General features: G+C 45.0%; 1 protein-coding gene across 1 annotated transcript in view; it reads right to left on the bottom strand.

The window, feature by feature from the left end:
• Positions 1–14580, bottom strand: part of PLXND1 (plexin D1) — a 154335-nt gene extending 139755 nt beyond the window's left edge. Inside the window, 1 exon segment of the mRNA XM_033141130.1 lies at positions 12637–14580. Within this exon segment, the coding sequence (XP_032997021.1) occupies positions 12637–14235 (1599 nt within the window). The 5' untranslated portion in view covers positions 14236–14580.
• Between the last annotated feature and the right edge of the window lie 351 nt (positions 14581–14931).

Here is a 14931-nt window from a genome sequence, read left to right as displayed (position 1 = left end):
TACCCAGAAGGCAACACAGTAAGGGGGTGGTCAAGTACGGAAAGCAAAGCAAAGGAAAGTGTGGTCAAGAGTGGAGTAGTCACAAAGGTGGTTTGCCAATGCTTGGATGATTACTCTCTCCCCCCCCCCCCCATGCTTTCTACAAAACCATGCAAGTCTTCACATAAGAAGAGTCTTGCTGGATCAGGCCAACAGCCTATCTTGTCCAACAACCTGTTTCCAACAATGGCCAACAAGATGCTTATGGGAAGACTAGAAGAGGAACATGAACAGGCCTCTCCTGCAGCTGTTTTCCATGAACTGATATTCAGAGTCATGGTGCCTTTGATGATGGAATTAGCATACAGTCTTCATGACTAACAGCCAATGATTATTCTTATTCGTCATGAATGTGTCCGATTCCATGTTAAAGCCATGAAAATTGGTGATTCCTATATCGAGTAGTGTATGAAATACAGTAAAGAAATCATGAGGTACAGTTTTAACTATGCTCAGATAAAGTTCTGTTCTTTGTCTTTTCTGAATCTCCCATTGTTCAGCACAGTGATAGGCAAACTTGGCCCTCCAGCTGTTTTGGGACTACAATTCCCATCATCCCTGACCACTGGTCCTGTTAGCTAGGGATGATGGGAGTTGTAGTCCCAAAACAGCTGGAGAGCCAAGTTTGGCCATCACTGGTTTAGCATCATTAGGTGATCCCAGGTTCTAAAGTTATGAGAGGAGAAAGACTTCTCTCTACTTTCTTTACACAGTGTTTAGTTTTATAAACTTCTAAACTACATAGCTGCAACTGAGTATCAGTAGCCCTTTCCTGCACCTTTTCCAGCTCTAATATTGTGATTTTGCCAGGTGCTAAACAGAAACCCAGGATCCTTGAATATGGAACTGTGTAATTGTCAAAGAATTTCTAATTGCTATGACAACTAGATGAGATACAGAGTTCTGTTTTTATATCTATTAAATTTTACGGGTGTTATTTTCAAAGGCCTCAAAGTAACTTTTACTGCACGCCTAAACACATTGACTTGGAAATATGTACCATTAATATCCATGGAACCTACTTTAAAATAAAATCGCTTAGGAGAGCAGCCTTAGGGCTCTAGGTTCTACTGAAAATTGATGGACTATATACAGTAGTCTAGAAATGACTCTAAGTCATTCTTGATCACTATAATATTTCTCCCAAAGATAATCAACTAATCATAAAAAGCCTACACTTGTGCACAAATCTAGCTGCTTCTTACAAAGATGTGGTAAACCTTAATCTACCAACTACTGATGCATTCATTCTTTGATTCACACTTTAGATTTGGGGCCAAATGGAACATTACACATAGTTGCTAGTAACTTTTCCCTAACATAATAATAGTAGTAGTAGTAGTAGTAGTAGTAGTAAAGTATGCACAGAAGACTGTGAATTTCACAAGAGGACTAGCAAGCAAAGAGTGTGTATCCTTTTTTCATCCAGTGGTTTTCTGGGCGGTTTTGTGTTTGTCCTTCCATTCTCCAGGAAAAAGATATAGGAACCCATATCTTTTTTTCTAGGAAGTGGAAAAGCAGTTGTGTTTGAGAAGAGATTAAATACCCAGTCTACTGCTCCACTATTAAAATTTGCAAATTCCCATGACTGTGTTTTGTTTAAAACAATAACAACCAGGGGTAATTGTGCCATCAAATGTAACATTTTAACAAAAACTGGTGTAAGGTAGTAGCCAGCTGAGCTGCAGATAAGCAAATTCCTGGTTTGAATTTCACCAGTAGCTTACTATTTATTTGAAACATTTATTAATGCCTTTCCTTATATTTGGATTTCAATGCAATGTGCAATTAAAATTACTGCACTCTCCGTGCCCCCCATCTACATCACAGAGGAGGATAATAATAGTAACTTATCTAAAAGAGCTGTTATAAAGATCACAGCTAGATGAAGCACATGATGTGGCATACTTAAAGGTCACATAAAAATGTGAAGCATGTAGTTTGAGTGACCCTTGCAATATGTGTCTGGCTGCATCTTGCATGATTACTGCTGGAATGTGCCATGCACAGTCCTCACCTCACCCATGTACAATGGTACCTCAGGTTACATACGCTTCAGGTTACAAACTCTGCTAACCCAGAAATAACGCTTCAGGTTAAGAACTTTCTTCAGGATATGAACAGAAATTGTGCTCTGGCGGCGGTGGCAGCGGGAGGTCCCATTAGCTAAAGTGGTGCTTCAGGTTAAGAACAGTTTCAGGTTAAGAACGGACCTCCAGAACGAATTAAGTACTTAACCCGAGGTACCACTGTACTGTTCTGACCTACATCTCCGCTTTCAATTCTTTAGCATGAATTAGTACTTTTCTGTTCTAAGTCTTGCCTTTTTAAAATTGCAAAAAAGTATTTATTTGCAAAATTTTATTGACTTTGGTATTGAAGTGTATCACGAGAAAAGTTTTAGCCTCAGAAGATTTTTGAATAGGGAATAAATTTATGAAATAAAATTCTACCTTGCACCCTGTACACCCGTGAGTACACCTTTAGGGCCAAACTAGATGTGACTATAACATGTGCAAAAACATGCTTAGATGGGCCATATTTGCAAAATATCAACACAGACTTAGCAGAGAGTGGAGGAAAGGTTTAACCCTTTTACCTCCTATGCTGTTTTCCTGCTAAAAAGTACTTGCATCACTGCTACTTGTTGACACAGCTTCAATTTTTGAATGGAAAAAAACAGGAGATGTCTATAAAACTCTCCCTCAATGGATCTGGTGGCCACAGAAGTGTTTTGCAAAAGAAAAAGTAAAAAAAAAAAAAAAGATGTGGCATGTCTAAGCATGTAATTCAATCACATGCTTACTTAATCACATCTACTTTGAGTGGCTTCCTTTTCTCTCTCTCTACCACTCTTCCATGGTACATGGTGGACAATTTTATCTTCTCAAAACTCCAACACCAAGGATAATGGCTCTCTTGCAGGATGTGGTTGCATTTCTGCGGGTATGTTAAGTTTGTTATTTCTGAGCCCGGTGGTACCAATATAGGTCAAGTCACTAGTTGGCAGAACTGCTACTAGTTCTGAAATGGTTTCCTGTTCCCGGGGGGGGGGGGGGGAAATGACTGCCCCATTCAAAGGTCTTGAACAAATATTCTCAGAGCAGACAGTTCTTATTATTAAAATTTCTTCAAACAGAATGAAGCTGAATTGCATTATTATTATTATTATTATTATTATTATTATTATTATTATTATTTCAATTTATCCACTGCCCTATACCTTGAGGTCTCAGGGCAGTTCACAAACAAGACCACAACATATAAAAAAACCCAAAAGAGCCACATTCTAAAAGGGTGTCAGTAAGATCAACAAAGGCCTGGTTAAAAAGGAATGTTTTTGCCATTTAAGGCTTTATAGGTCAAAACCAGCACTTTGAATTGGGCCTGGAAACTAACTGGTAGCCAATGCAGTTGGACCAGGATTGGTGTAATATGCTCAAACTGTTTTGCTCCACAGAGCAACCTGGCCACTGAATTCTGCACTAGCTGAAGTTTCCAAACTGTCTTCAGAGGCAGCCCTACATATAACACACTGCAGTAATCTAACCTTGAAGTTACCAGAGCATAGATAACAGTAGTTAGGCTATTCCTGTCCAGATAGAGGCGTAGCTGGGTTACCAGCTGAAGCTGATGGAAGGCACTCCAGGCCACTGAGGCCACCTGAGCCTCAAGTGACAGCAAAGGATCCAGGAGTACTCCCAGGCTACGAACCTCCTCCTTCAGAGGAAGTGTAACCCCATCAAGAGCAGGCAACCTCTCAGCCATCTGATCTAGGGAAGCACCCACTAACAGTGCCTCAGTCTTGTCTGGAGTGAGCTTCAGTTTGTTGGCTCCCATCCAGTCCATTACCAACGCAAGACACTTGTCCAGCACTTCCACTGCCTCACCTGCAGGTGTAAAGGAGAAATACAGCTCAGTGTCATCAGCATACTGCTGACAACTGACTCTGAACCACCGGATAACCCCACCCAGCGGTTTCATATAGATGTTAAACAACATGGGGAATAGGACTGAGCCCTGCGGAACGCAACACTGAAGGTTCCACAGGGCTGAAAAGCACTCCCCAAGTAACACCCTCTGGGAATGACCATCCAAGTAGGACTGGAACCACTGCAAAGCAGTGCCACCCAACCCTAGTTCGGAGAGTCGCTTCAGAAGGATACCATGGTCGATGGTATCGAAAGTCTCTGAGAGGTCGAGAAGAATTAACAGAGATGTTTCCCTTGTCTTTTTCTCAACAGAGGTCATCATACAGGGCGACCAAAGCAGTTTCTGTGCCAAAACCAGGCCTAAACCCCGAATGAAATGGATCCAGAAAACCAGTTTCTTCCAAAAGCACCTGGATCTGGTCTGCAACCACTCGCTCCAGAACCTTGCCCAGGAAAGGGAGATTAGCAACTGTCTGGTAGTTAGTTAGGTTTTCTGAATCAAAGGAAGGTTTCTTAAGGAGTGGTTTTACCACTGCCTCCTTCAAACAGGCAGGGACCACCCCCTCTCGTAAAGAGGCACTGATCACCTCACTGGCCCAGCCAGTTGTTCCCTCCCTGCTGGATTTTATCAACCAAGAGGGTCTAGAGCGCAAGTGGTCACCCTGACTGATCCACCTTGTCCATATCCTTGAGCCTTAGCAACTGAAACTCATCCAACACAACAGGACTAGACTGTGCTCTGGACACCCCATGAGATTCATCTGCTATAACAGCAGAGTCAAGATCTTGGTGCATGCAAGCGATTTTATCCTCAAAATGCTTTGCAAACAAGTCACAGTGTGCTACTGTTGGTTCTATCACCTCCTTTGGGCCAGCCTGTAAAAGGCCCCGTACAACCCGGAAAAGCGCTGCCAGATGACATAATGAGGATGCAATGGAGGCAGCAAAGTATGCCTTCTTTGTTGCCTTCACTGCCACTAGGTAGGCTTGATAATGAGCCCTTACCAGTGTTCAGTTGCATTCATTTGGATCCTTTCTCCACTTGCTTCTAAGTTATCTGTTGTGCTCAATCATCAAAAGTACTTAAAGCAGTTAATATTTTTAAGTAATTAGTTTGAAGAAGCATTGAAAACAAGCTGCACTTCAGCAACTGGGTGACATAATTGTTGTTGTTTTTTAAATAAAATTTATTGGTTTTCCACATTAAACAACAAATCACAATAATCACACAAATACAATAAAAAACACTACAAATACAAAGAGAAAAAACTGAAAATAAACATTAAAAAGAAAGAAAACTTATACATACCTAAGGACACGAACACTAAAACACTAAATGCTTAATGTTTAAATCTAATTTCGAATCTTATATGGGGACTTCCCCCGTTCTCTCAACTGCGTTCAGTTCTAATTTACTTTAGTAACTTTGTAACTAATTTCCCATCATTCATCATTATTCTTATTACAATTTCAAATAACTAACTTATCTATAACTTATTGCTACATTTAATAACATACATCTTTCATCAACATTACTTCTAATATACTATTTTACCTATCATCTTATAACTAAAGCCACTTTTATTCACTGATTCTGCTTCAAATATCTAATTTTTCACGATTTTTTAAATAGTCTTTAAATTTCTTCCGATCTTCTTGCACCTTCTCCTCCCTCTGGTCTCGGAGCTTCGCGGTCAGTTCAGCGAGTTCCATAAAGTCCATTAACTTCATCTGCCATTCTTCTACAGTCGGGAGCTCTTCCCCTTTCCAGTTTTTTGCAATCAAAATTCTAGCAGCTGTTGTGGCATACATAAAAAACACTCTATCTTGCCTGGGTATCTCATGATTAGTCATGCCCAAAAGGAAGGCCTCTGGTTTTTTACTGAAAGTAATTTTCATTACTTTTTTAAGTTCATTGTATATTTTCTCCCAGAAAGCCTTTACCTTTGGACATGTCCACTGGGTGACATAATTGATAGTCAAAAAATAAAATAAAAAATACCTTCCAGTAGCACCTTAGAGACCAACTAAGTTTGTTCTTGGTATGAGCTTTCGTGTGCATGCACACTTCTTCAGATACATGTGCATGTACTTCTTCTTCAGATAATTGATAGTCTTAGTCTAGGACAAGGAAGACGGGTTCTACACTGCTTAGACACCTAACTAAAAAACCTGAGCCCAGTTACTGCCTCTCAACCTCCTCTACCTCACAAGGTTGCTGTGGTGATATAAAAGGGAGAGAAGGATACAAGACATTGTGTGATTCCTGAAGGAAAGGCAAAATACAAATGCAGCAAAACAAAAACAAACAAACAAACAAACAAAAACTTGCAAAAAACCCAAAATAAACAACCTTAGCACAAAGACTTACTGTGGTAAGTAGCCATAACAGTTATTCTAAGCAGTTAACACCTTTTAGGGCAGGGGTAGGCAATCTAAGGTCCGTGGGCCAGATGCGGCCCAATCACCTTCTGAATCCGGCCCGCAAATGGTCTGGGAATCAGAGTGTTTTTACATGAGTAGAATGTGTCCTTTTAATTAAAATGCATGCAGATGACACACTCAGCCAAACCCTGACTTAGCTAAGTGCAGCATGGGCATTTTAAAAAAGACCAAGGAGAAGCATTGCAGCTGTGAATTCCACTCCATGACTCTCACTTTCATATGCTTCTAGTAAGCCATGCCATGTGAACAAGTCCATTGTATAACGAAGTGCTGGTGACAAGACCCAAGTTCTAGAGCCACTAACTTGGAACGTATCTGTAGAGCATTGGTAGCCAATGTGATGCCCTCCAGATGTTGTTGGCTTCCAACTCCCTTCAGCCCCAGCTGGTATGGCCAATGGTCACATATGATGGGAGATGAAGTCCCGCAGCATGCCAGTTATTTCTGCTCTAGATTAAAATGAATACCCCTTAAATTTCTATCTATGTGATGTGTCCCTTATGAATGTTCACCAATATATTCTGAAATGTTTTTCAGCCAGCCCTCAGCCCTGCCATTTCCTTGTTACGCTTCTATTGAAGTGTTTTTCCCATTAGTTTAAATAATGATGAATATATGCATTTTCATCTGTTCACCCAGGTTCACAAAAACAACAACCTCAAGTTGCTTTGTGTTTGCATTTTTGTATTGCAGACTTCAAGGTACCTTTGAATTTTAAAAAGAACCTCCCCACCCCAATTTTCATACTAAAAAAAGTTACTGTTGTATATGTACAAAGGTACCCAGTTGTCTGGGCACATATTTATTGTTGTTTTAAGCAAAGAAAGAAATTAAACAATCCCAAAGCAAGTCAGTTTTGGGCATACTGATTGTGCTGGATGACTTCATTTTGCTTGATTTTCTTTCTTTCTCTTTCCCTTTATTCCCAATCCTGTAATATCAATGTCTGAACGCTTACTTATCTTTATCTACCCTATTATTATATTATCAGCAATATACCCTACAAGTCTAAACTAATTTAAAAAGAAGAACAGTGCCATTAAATTAATCATCCTTAATTATATATTAAAAATGTGGCCAGTATGCACAGAAGAAGTCAAAAGCCCCAGGAAAACAAGCGAAATGTTCAGTTAACCACTGCCCTCTTTTCAGGCCCCTCTTAAAAGCCAAATATGGGCTTTACCCAACAAAGAGCTTCACCCTACAAAGAATGGAATATCTGATTCTAAAAGCAGTCGACAGTTCAGCCACTGTAAAAAGCAGCATCTCAGCTTAAAAAAATTAGTTACAGTGGGACATGTGATTACATAACGGTGCAATATTTAGTGTATTCACCCTTAAGGAATTAACTGAAACACCATCCAATTACCAAATGTCTTGGCTGTAGCAGCTTAAAACCTGTACTTGATGATTACTGAAGCATATCTATGAATTAACTGCAGTGAGGCCACAAACTTCAGCAAAGCATTGAAGCTGCCATGCCAAATGCATTTGGTTAACAGAAAAACTCCTTTCTGACACTGCCAGTGGAAGGCAGACAGAGAGAGAAGACCAAACTTTCATGGTCCAGCTTCTCTGTGAAATCAAACAGATGTTTCATGATCCCCGGCAGAAATGTGTTGTGCATCTTTCCCAGAGGAAGAGAAAACAAGGCAGCCCTGGTAACTTTTCAAAAAAGGAAAAACAGGCACTGACATTCAGCCGATACTAACATTTATGTCCAGTTGGTAACAAATTTTGACAATAGCAAACTTTCACCCTGAAAGTTGTAAAACAAGGCAGCCTGTGTCCCTTCTTTCTGAACTTTACACATACAAGAACTTCCCCACTGCAGGAATATGTGGGAAGAGAACAACTGTAATGGAACACACATTCTTAAGAGAAAAAACCCAAAAGTGGGTGAGCAGGGAGTGGGGGTGTGGGGAAGCAAAACTATGAGTCACCAGTGGTTCACTTAGGACAGAGAACTTGGGAAGAAAGGCTCTTCTTGATTTAAATTTAAAAAGGGGGGGTTAAATTCTTTATGCATTTGTGTGCACAAAACCACTGCACATTCAGCTTCATTGTAAACTGCAAAAGAACCCAACTGACTTTCACAATGTATCTGGGGTTGATATATGATACTGCATGAATATAAGCTATGTGATAATCACCATGCTTCACCCATCTTTTCCCCTAAAAGATACTCCCTATGTTGCAGGTATACAGCACGCATTTAGCAAGTACCGTATTTATAATGTACCCACAACATATAAAGTGACCATATGCTTTTTATTTCACCAAGTGTACGCAAAGAAACTTAAATTGGGAGAACGAAAGTCATTGCTGCTCTCCATAGCATGAGTTAAAGTAGACACCTACATTTAACTTCAAACATTTTGGGGCACAAGACGATACACACTCTGAATTTGTAATATGTAAAGTGGCCTTAAGGACCCACACACGATGCATTAGGAGAACTGACAATGGATTTAATAGTCATCATGGGTGTGAAAAAAACCAAATGTTTTCAGCAAAAAACAACCCAAAACGTCAGGGAACATTTCCCTCCCCCCTCTTTCCCACTCACAGCATCACTTTTGGATATGGATCTTAACATGTACACTCTCATCTCTGCTCCTTCCCCTCTCACTGCAGGGAGTGCTGAATGAACCAGTAAATCTGAATGTGGGGTGTCCCTGACCTAAGGAAGAAAATGTACTTTCCACCAGGTTTACTGCTGCAGGTTATGTATGGGGTGTTAGGGGATGGGTAATACCTCTGGTAGGCATGCTCCTTCTGGGTTACTTAGTCCACCTTTGGTCCCCACCCTGCTCTCAGCTCCCAGTGGCCATACCCTGGAAACAGCTTTGACTGGCTAGCTAAACCAGGTGAGGGTAGCCAATAGGTCTCAAACCCTCATTGAGTTAGGGACATCGCCTGCATGCAAAGACAGGCTCTGGCGGACTGAGCAGACAAGACCAACAATGTGTCCAACAGGCAAGAAAGCAGTTTCTGCACGTGCTGTAGAGGGAAGTGAGGGGCATATGGGGCTCGTCAACCCAGGAAGGTAGCCCATCTAGGAGAAGGAAAACTCTGATCCAAAACCTCCACTGCCTTGCGGGATGTTTTTTTTGGGGGGGGAAGGCTAAGGAGTAAACCCTACACAAATCCAGAGTGAAGTCTCTAAGACAGTTGGATGGCGGCTTGTACACCTCCTTCTGGCAACTCCTGCAGTCAAGCTGGTGCCAAACGTATTGCTCTGCTTTCCTTTGGACCATATCAGCGAGGCCGGGTGTGTGTGTGTGTATTGTCGTCTGGGCAGCCCAGGACCCCCATACGCACTGCCCAGTCTTGCACTCCAAGGAAGTCACTTTGGTGCTGCTAACGCAGCAGTTTGACTTCACCCCAAAAGGTGCACTCCATTGTCTCTCAAGACAGATGCCGCCAACAACTGTTGGAGGGTGGATCACTGAGATTCTGTGTTCAAATTAATGTGGAATCCCCTAATTAATTACCGTATTTTCCGGCGTATAAGACGACCCCCAACTTTTCCAGTTAAAATATAGAGTTTGAGATATACTCGACCGCAGATTCTCCACCCAGCGTATAAGACGACCCCCGACTTCTGAGAAGATTTTCCTGGATTAAAAAGTATATGCCAGAATATACAGTACGCAGGAGTTGGAAAGGGAGTAAAGGAGCCTAAGGCCCCCCACCCACCCAATGCTCTGCTCAGCTGCAAGTATTGAGGAGGAAATGCCAACGAATAGAACTTTAACATGGCTAAATTGCAAGTTAGAGGTATAGATTATGAATTCAGGTCCCTTTTATACAGACACACAGAAACCAGTGTTGAAAACAATTTAAGCTTTGAATGTGACTATTATAAAAAGCCAGTGTAAGCATTTAAGACCCTGGTCTTGCACAACCACAGTGGCTATGCTCTTTCTCAATGGTTGGAGGTAGTAATGCTTCTGAATGCTAGTTGCTGGAAACCTCAGGACGGGACAGAGCTCTTGTGCTTGGTTCCTGCTTGTAGGTTTCCCACTGGTTTGCCAGTGAGAGAACAGGATGCTGGACTAGATGGGTCACTGGCCTGATCCAGCAGGCTCTTCCTATATTCTTATCACACCCTAACCTACCTCACAGGGTTGTTGCAAGAAGAAAACTGGAGAACCATGTGTGCTGCCTTTTGTTCCTTAGGTGAAAGGAGGGGTGCAAGTGTAAATAATAGTAGTAAATAGAAGAAAGGCATTGCACAGAGAAACAGAAGTTTGCACTTTGTTTGGGATGCAGAATCAAACCTACAAAAATTAAAGATGCTGGGTTCTAAATCAACCTGTCAAAGCTCAGTGATATTTGGACCCAATGTATTGATTTAGTCTATTCATGTCAGGGATACTGTCAGCAGATATGTGAAAGTCCACTGTTTGCAATACAAAACAGGACAGAACAAAGGAAGCCTTGAAGAACCAGTTAGAAATCACTTTTTGAGCTACACTACAGATTTACAGTGCAATCTTAAGCATGTCGTCTCAGAAGTAAGTCCTATTGAATTCAGTGGGGCTTGCTTGCAGGTAAGTAGGGTTACGGTGGCAGGCTGGTATGTCTTTTTAACTTTCATATTGCTTTGGACATGATATAAATGTTTAATTTTTTTTAGAAGTTAGCTCTGTACAAAGAACTATATCCAAGGCTTACACTGACTGTTTAAGGAGCTTTCCCTGCACAAAATCTGCACAATCAGCATTGTGGAGAGATGACAACATAAGATAAACAACCAAGGGAAACACAGCACCATATTCTACCAAAACAATGTACCTTGATTCCAAAATTGCCTCAGCAGATTGCTTCATCAGAGAGATTTCTCTTTTCTCCGTCTCCCACATTGTTTTCCCAATGGAAAATCTGTACTTTGCTCTCGAATAGTAAAATGCCCAGGAAACAAGATTACTATCACAATGAGTCTTTCTTCAGAGATACACATGATGCAAATAGACCTCTTAAGAACCACCTTGCTATATCAGCCCACCTAAATCTATTACTATGCTTTCAACAGTAGCCAAACATGCTTTCCAGCAGGGCCTGAAAACAGCAGCCATTCCCTGCTACTTCTCCACCAGCAACTGGCACTGAGGGGTGGATTGCTGACAGCAATAGGATAGAATCATCTTCCATGAATTTGTCTAATTATTCCCTTTTAATAGGGATAATGGGAGTTGAAGTCCAACAACATCAGAAAAGACAAAAGTTCCCCATCTATGGTTTTACAGCAGTCACAGTTCAGATTCTCATGCTTGGATAAACTGAAGATTGAACTGTTAAAGTAAACAAAACAAAAAACAAAAAAGCCTCCTGAAGCCAACTAAGCCAGGATCTAAATTGCATGGCAGCAAATCCCAGACATGAATTATGCATTGTGTGACCGAAACACAGCAGACTGTTCAAAGAACGTTCGTTACAGGTAAGCAACCTGCCTTTTCTTTTGTCTGTCCTGAAGCTATTTGCAATCCATTTTATCTAGTGACCCCAAGTTCTGGACTTACAAGGGAGGCGTAAAATGTCTCTCCACCCACTTTCTCCACACGCCATGCACAATTCTATAAACTTCTATCATGCCCCTATCCAATCCTTCGGCCACAAGGTAGGTAAACTGAAAAACACTGCCCCCTTAACCTTTGCTCAATGGGGACACAGTGCTCCATGACCTTGATGGTTTTGGTTGACCTTTCCTTTTGCCCAGCCAAAAGGGACACTCTTCAATATAACTCTCCGTGCTGCAGCTACTTACAGAGGGGTTCCCATCACCAGCCCGAAAACACACCTGAATGACGCAGTCCTCTGCTTCTAACATTGGAACTGCTTTACCAGGTGCATCTCACAAAGTCTTCCTCCTAACCCCTATGGAGGGTGGCTGTCCTTGTTCAGCTTTCTGGACATGCTCAGCTGCACTCTCTTTATCACTGTTGGCATTATCATACTACAATTTATTACCCACCCATCACCCTAAGTTCCCAGGGCTGGTTGCAGCAAATTAAAACACAACATTGCTATTAACAAGCACTATGAAAAACAAGTTTAAAACCACCTAAAACTACAAAAACAAGGTGGGTCCCCAAAATACATGGTAGTGAGAGCCCTGGCACTAAAAGCAGGCCAAACTTAATTCCCAACTGTGTCTGGAATTAAGACACTGATTGATAGGCAGGCCTTCTGGGTCTCCTGCCTTCTCCCTTACCTGTATTTTCCTCTTCTCGCAGGCGGGCCCGGTGCCTTGCACCACGCTATCAAGCACCGTGACCAGCCCGGCGTCGGGAGCCACGAAGCAAGAGTTCCTGGCCACCCGGATGGCCTCCTCAATCTCGGCGAAGCGGAAAACACACAGCGCCGAGGGCTGGGGCGCTTGCCGGCCCCCAAACCCCGTCCCGGAGGAGGACGAGGCCTTCTCGAAGACCCCGAAGAGCAGCTCCTCCGGCCGGGGCGGCGAAGCGCTTCCTGAGCCCACCTGCAGGGCGGCGCTAGCGGGGAAGACCGACACCAGTCGGTTGAAGAGGTCGCCGCCGCCGCCGCCGCCGGCCGCCCCCGACGCTGCCCCACCTCCGCGCCAGGCGCCGCTGCTGCACTGCAACCCCATCTGGATGTAGGACTCGGTCAGCTTCTTGGTCTCCGCGCCGCCGCCGCCGCCGCCGCCGCTGCTGCCGTTCAGAGTCGTCGCCTCGGCCGGGTCGCCCAGGCAGATGCGCGCCAGAAGGCTGTGCGAGTGGCTTTCCTTTTCCCGCGCATTCGCCTCGCTGTTGAGGGCCAAGTAGGCGTAGCGGCCGAGCGGGGCGCCTGCCGGAGGAGAGAGCGGGAGGCCGCTCCGGGCAGGGGCGCCGCCGGGGAGAAGGGAAGCCCCAGGCCCGGCGTAGGGACTCCGGCCGCTGGGGGCGCCCTTTTCCTCTCCGGGGCGAGAAGGCGGCGGCGGCGGCAGCGGCTGCGACGGCGGGCGGGCTCCGCGGTGCAGGAAGGCGCGCACGAAGCTGAGCTTGTGGCGCTCCTTGGCGCCCTGCTTGATCTTGAAGATGTTGTCGTCGGAGGGGTTGATGTCGAAGGTGAAGAGGCGCGCCAGGTCCCCGCGGGCGTCCAGAGCGCGGATGGCGATCTCGGGCGTGTTCTCGAAGCGGTGGTCCTCCAGGCTGGCGTTGCGAGGGAAGAAGGGGCTGCCCAAGCCCGTGTAAGTGGCGGCCACCAGCAGGCGCGTGTCCTGCCCGGCCTGCTTGAGCACCAAGCCCACGGTGGACGCGTTGGCGTGGTTGGCCGCCACGTTGAGCATGCTGGGGAACACCGTGACCTGGTCCCCGCCGCCGCCTCCACCTGCCCCGGGCGGGAAAGCGACGGCCACGACGGAGATGTTGTCCATGCTGCGCAGCTGGCAGAAGCCTTGGTAGACGGAGCCGCACACCACCAGGATGCCTTGCTCCGGGTCGGGCTGCAGCAGCTTGTTGTAGTTGTCGGTGGGCTTCCTGGCGTGCTCGCACGACGCCTGGGGCAGCTGCGGAGCGTGGCAAAGCGGGTTGTCCTCCTTGGGTCCCACCTGCTCCTCCACCTCCAGGGTCAGGTTGGGGCCCGACAGCTGGTAGAGCCGGTTGACGGCCGCCAGGTACACCTTGCTTCCCGACGCATCCAGAGCGAAGTTGTTGGTGACCGTGAGCGAGACGAACTTGTGCTGCACTTCCAGCCCGGGCACCGGGAGCAGCGGGAGCAGCAGCAGCACGAGCACGAGGGAAACGGCTGGGAGAAGGCGATCGCCTCGCGGCAGCACCTGGCTAGCGCCTCGCCGACCCGCCGAAGAAACCATCCTGCCTCCTGGGCTGCTGCTCTGAACAGAGCATGAGGCTCCTTGGCGAAACGGGGCTTGGCAATCGCCAGGAAAGGAAAGAGCGGCGGCGGCGGCGGATGAAGCAACGCAGCGAAGCACGAGAAAGGAAAACCTGTTTCCTGCAGAGGATCTAACACGCCTCAGCTCCGGAGTGACGCCAGGAGGGAAGTCCCGAGCCTTTGTTGCAAGCGATCGGCAGCCTTTTGCCTCCTTACTGGACCGACGTCTCGAGTGGGGTTAAAACGGCACGTCTGAGAAAAGCTGCGCCCTCCCCTAAGTCTGACAGCTTCTCCCTCTCCTTCCTTCCTTTCTCTCTCTCTCTCTCTCTTCCAGAGGACAAGCTGCCGCTCTCCGACTTCTCCGAGGTCCTCTTTTTTTTTTTTTGGCATTACCTCTCCCCCCTCCTTTATTTAGGGTTTGTCATGTGAATATGATTAAGTTGAAGCAATTTTCCCCCAAAGCTGGAAGGCAATCACCGCACCAGCCCCAAACACAAAGAAGCAGCTCTTGATAGCAGCTCCTTTGCTAACAAATAACTCTTGTGTTTTGCGCTTCTCTCTCTCTCTTTTTTATGTTGGGAAGCAAGAATGTAGGACTCCACTAGCGGGAGGCGGAGGGAAAGGGTGGTGGTGGGGAGAAGAAGAGTAGGAGATAGAAAACTTTTCTCCTCTAGCC

This window comes from Lacerta agilis, chromosome 2 (assembly GCF_009819535.1).
Source record: "Lacerta agilis isolate rLacAgi1 chromosome 2, rLacAgi1.pri, whole genome shotgun sequence".
Lineage (NCBI taxonomy): Eukaryota > Metazoa > Chordata > Lepidosauria > Squamata > Lacertidae > Lacerta > Lacerta agilis.
The sequence above is the reverse complement of the archived record's forward strand: the minus strand, read 5'-3'. Positions and strand labels throughout refer to the sequence as shown.